The following is a 2358-nucleotide window of genomic DNA, read 5'->3' on the forward strand; positions in this document are numbered from 1 at the left end:
GTTAACTCGGTGCTCTGCTCGGCATAATTCCTACATAACTCGTAACCAACTCCATAAAGTCGTACGTCACTCGTAGCTAACACGTAATAAGCTCGTATAGGTCCTTTCCAAAGATCACGAGTTTTAACTCGTAGAAACCATACGACTCTTAGGTGAAATAAACCTAGGTGGGAGAGGGGCTTTAACCATTATGCCACGACCTGCCTCATTTTTGTTTTAGCATGCATCACATGGAACATTCTTGTGTGAATTTGGTATAAAAGCATGAAACAGTTTGGAATAGAAGTGTGTAAGAAGGTAGAGATAAACTGTCTATTAAATTGCAGTAAGATAATATTGTGTTGTCTTGTTTTTTTTAGTGTGTAGAACTTAGTCTGGAACATATGGAATTGTTTCTTCTCTATCGAACTCAATCAATTGTCTCCGAGATATGGGATGTAAATGTAAGTAATTTTTTATTATTATTTTTATTATGAATATCCTTAAGAATAATTGTCTATGACATGCCCATATTCTATGTCATAATTTTGGTAATGTGCGGTCGTTTGAAAATGTAAACATTTAGCGATTGCCATTCTGGGATAGAATGTGCATCTACTTTGTCTGGACCCCACCCCCTGATATAATTATAGAATGTAGTAAACACACAGCTTTGCATGGCATGTCCAATGATTATCAGTTACCATATATTGAAACATAGATTTGGATATAACTGTTAACAAAAGAATTCTGTTTTCTTAGAAGAGTAACACTTTATGGAACTCACTGCCCAAAAAAAGCTGTTACTTTCTACACAATTGATTAGTTCAATATCACTCCCTTGGTAACCTCTAGGTTCGCTAGTTGAGGGTCATGTTAGCTTTGTTTTTTAGGATATAGATTATGTTTTGTTCCTGGATTGAGCATTTCCAGTAAGAGTACTATATAATAGGCACCATATGACTTAAAACTATTCTTCAGATTGGAAGCCTCACAGAGTTCACTTTTTGCTATTGAAATACAGGTAATTCATATTTATCAATTTTTTTTTAAACCTTTGCTTGATTTTCAGGTTACTTTAGAAGATGTTCGTAGTCCTGAGAAGCAGAGCCAATTATTCCTATCACTGCTTGAGAAATGTGGTAACTTCAACCATCTTCAAAATTTATCCAGCCTCCTACATCAGTGGCCAACCAATGGTGACCATCAGAAAAGGTAGGTCACCATTCTTAATGTACAGTATGTCCACATACCAATTTAGGTACACCTGATTCATCCTGCTATAAAAAAGGTAAACATCCTGAATTTTTCATCCTGTGATTAGCTATTATGATTCGTTTTAAAGTGGGTGCTTGTTTATAAAATATTCCAGGGATGACAGTTCCATTAATTTTTTAGGGGTGTCTAAATCATTGACTCCCAACATTACTATTTGTATTTCTTTTGTTTCTAGGGAAGAGCTTTGGTTGAGTTTGCTGTTAAGTATGATTGAGCATGCTCAGGGGTCACATGACATCCAGGAGCTAATTAACACATTCAGAAAACTGCAGAGTATCCAATCATCACAATTGGAGGTAACGTTCTCAATTTTTATGGTGTTGCACTCAGTAAACTGTTAAAGGTGATGATAATGGTTATGATGGTGATATTTGAAATAATGTATAATTCATTAACTTATTTAATTAAAAAAGCCTTTTAAAAATTTGTTCACAGTTTGTTGAGAGAATTTACCAAGAGCTTGCAGATCGACATTACAATTTAGCCTGCCTGAAGGTGGCGCTGTTGACGAGTCATGGAGTTGTTCATCGGAAGGCTTTTGAGTTCATGAGTGGAATTGATGAGGTCAGTCTAAATATTTCCTCTGTTCCAATTCACCACGAAAAAATGTATAATATTGAGTCACTCATTTAAAATGATGAAATAATTTATCAAGATCAAATTAGACACAGATTGATACTGTAGGTTTCCCTCCAATTAAAGACCACTTTTGGACCTGGGTTTCCATGGTTTTTAGCAGCTTTGGACTCTAATTAGAATAATAAAAATGACATTTGTTAATTTGGGACCATAGAAAAGTGGTCTTTAATTAGAGGTGGTCTTTAATTGGAGGGGTCTTTGAGTGAGACCTATATTTGGTTATTGGTGACATTATGGACTTTTTACTACAGAAACCCATAAATTGATTACCAGGCAATTTAAAAAATTGATTTCAAATATTTCATTTTACTTTACCTTTTGATGTGATTTTTCACTCTTTTCATCCATCTTATTCAGTTTATTTGTTCTACTACAGCTAACTGATGACATCTATGATGATGAATTACTGGAACTTTTAATTGCCTGCGACAAAGTTGCATCGTTTGTCAACACTAAGTTCTA

General features: G+C 34.6%; 1 protein-coding gene across 1 annotated transcript; it reads left to right on the forward strand.

The window, feature by feature from the left end:
• Positions 1 to 359: 359 nt before the first annotated feature.
• Positions 360 to 2352, forward strand: LOC117110560 (neuroblastoma-amplified sequence-like; the record flags this gene model as incomplete). Its single annotated transcript, XM_033253319.1, has 5 exons — positions 360 to 443; positions 1052 to 1194; positions 1433 to 1553; positions 1693 to 1821; positions 2273 to 2352. Coding segments are annotated over 5 exons (557 nt in total), but the record flags the coding sequence as incomplete, so codon positions are not given.
• Between the last annotated feature and the right edge of the window lie 6 nt (positions 2353 to 2358).

Source organism: Anneissia japonica, unplaced genomic scaffold (assembly GCF_011630105.1).
Source record: "Anneissia japonica isolate Jap-2015-1 unplaced genomic scaffold, ASM1163010v1 scaffold47075_len2358_cov197, whole genome shotgun sequence".
NCBI classification, from domain to species: Eukaryota; Metazoa; Echinodermata; class Crinoidea; order Comatulida; family Comatulidae; genus Anneissia; species Anneissia japonica.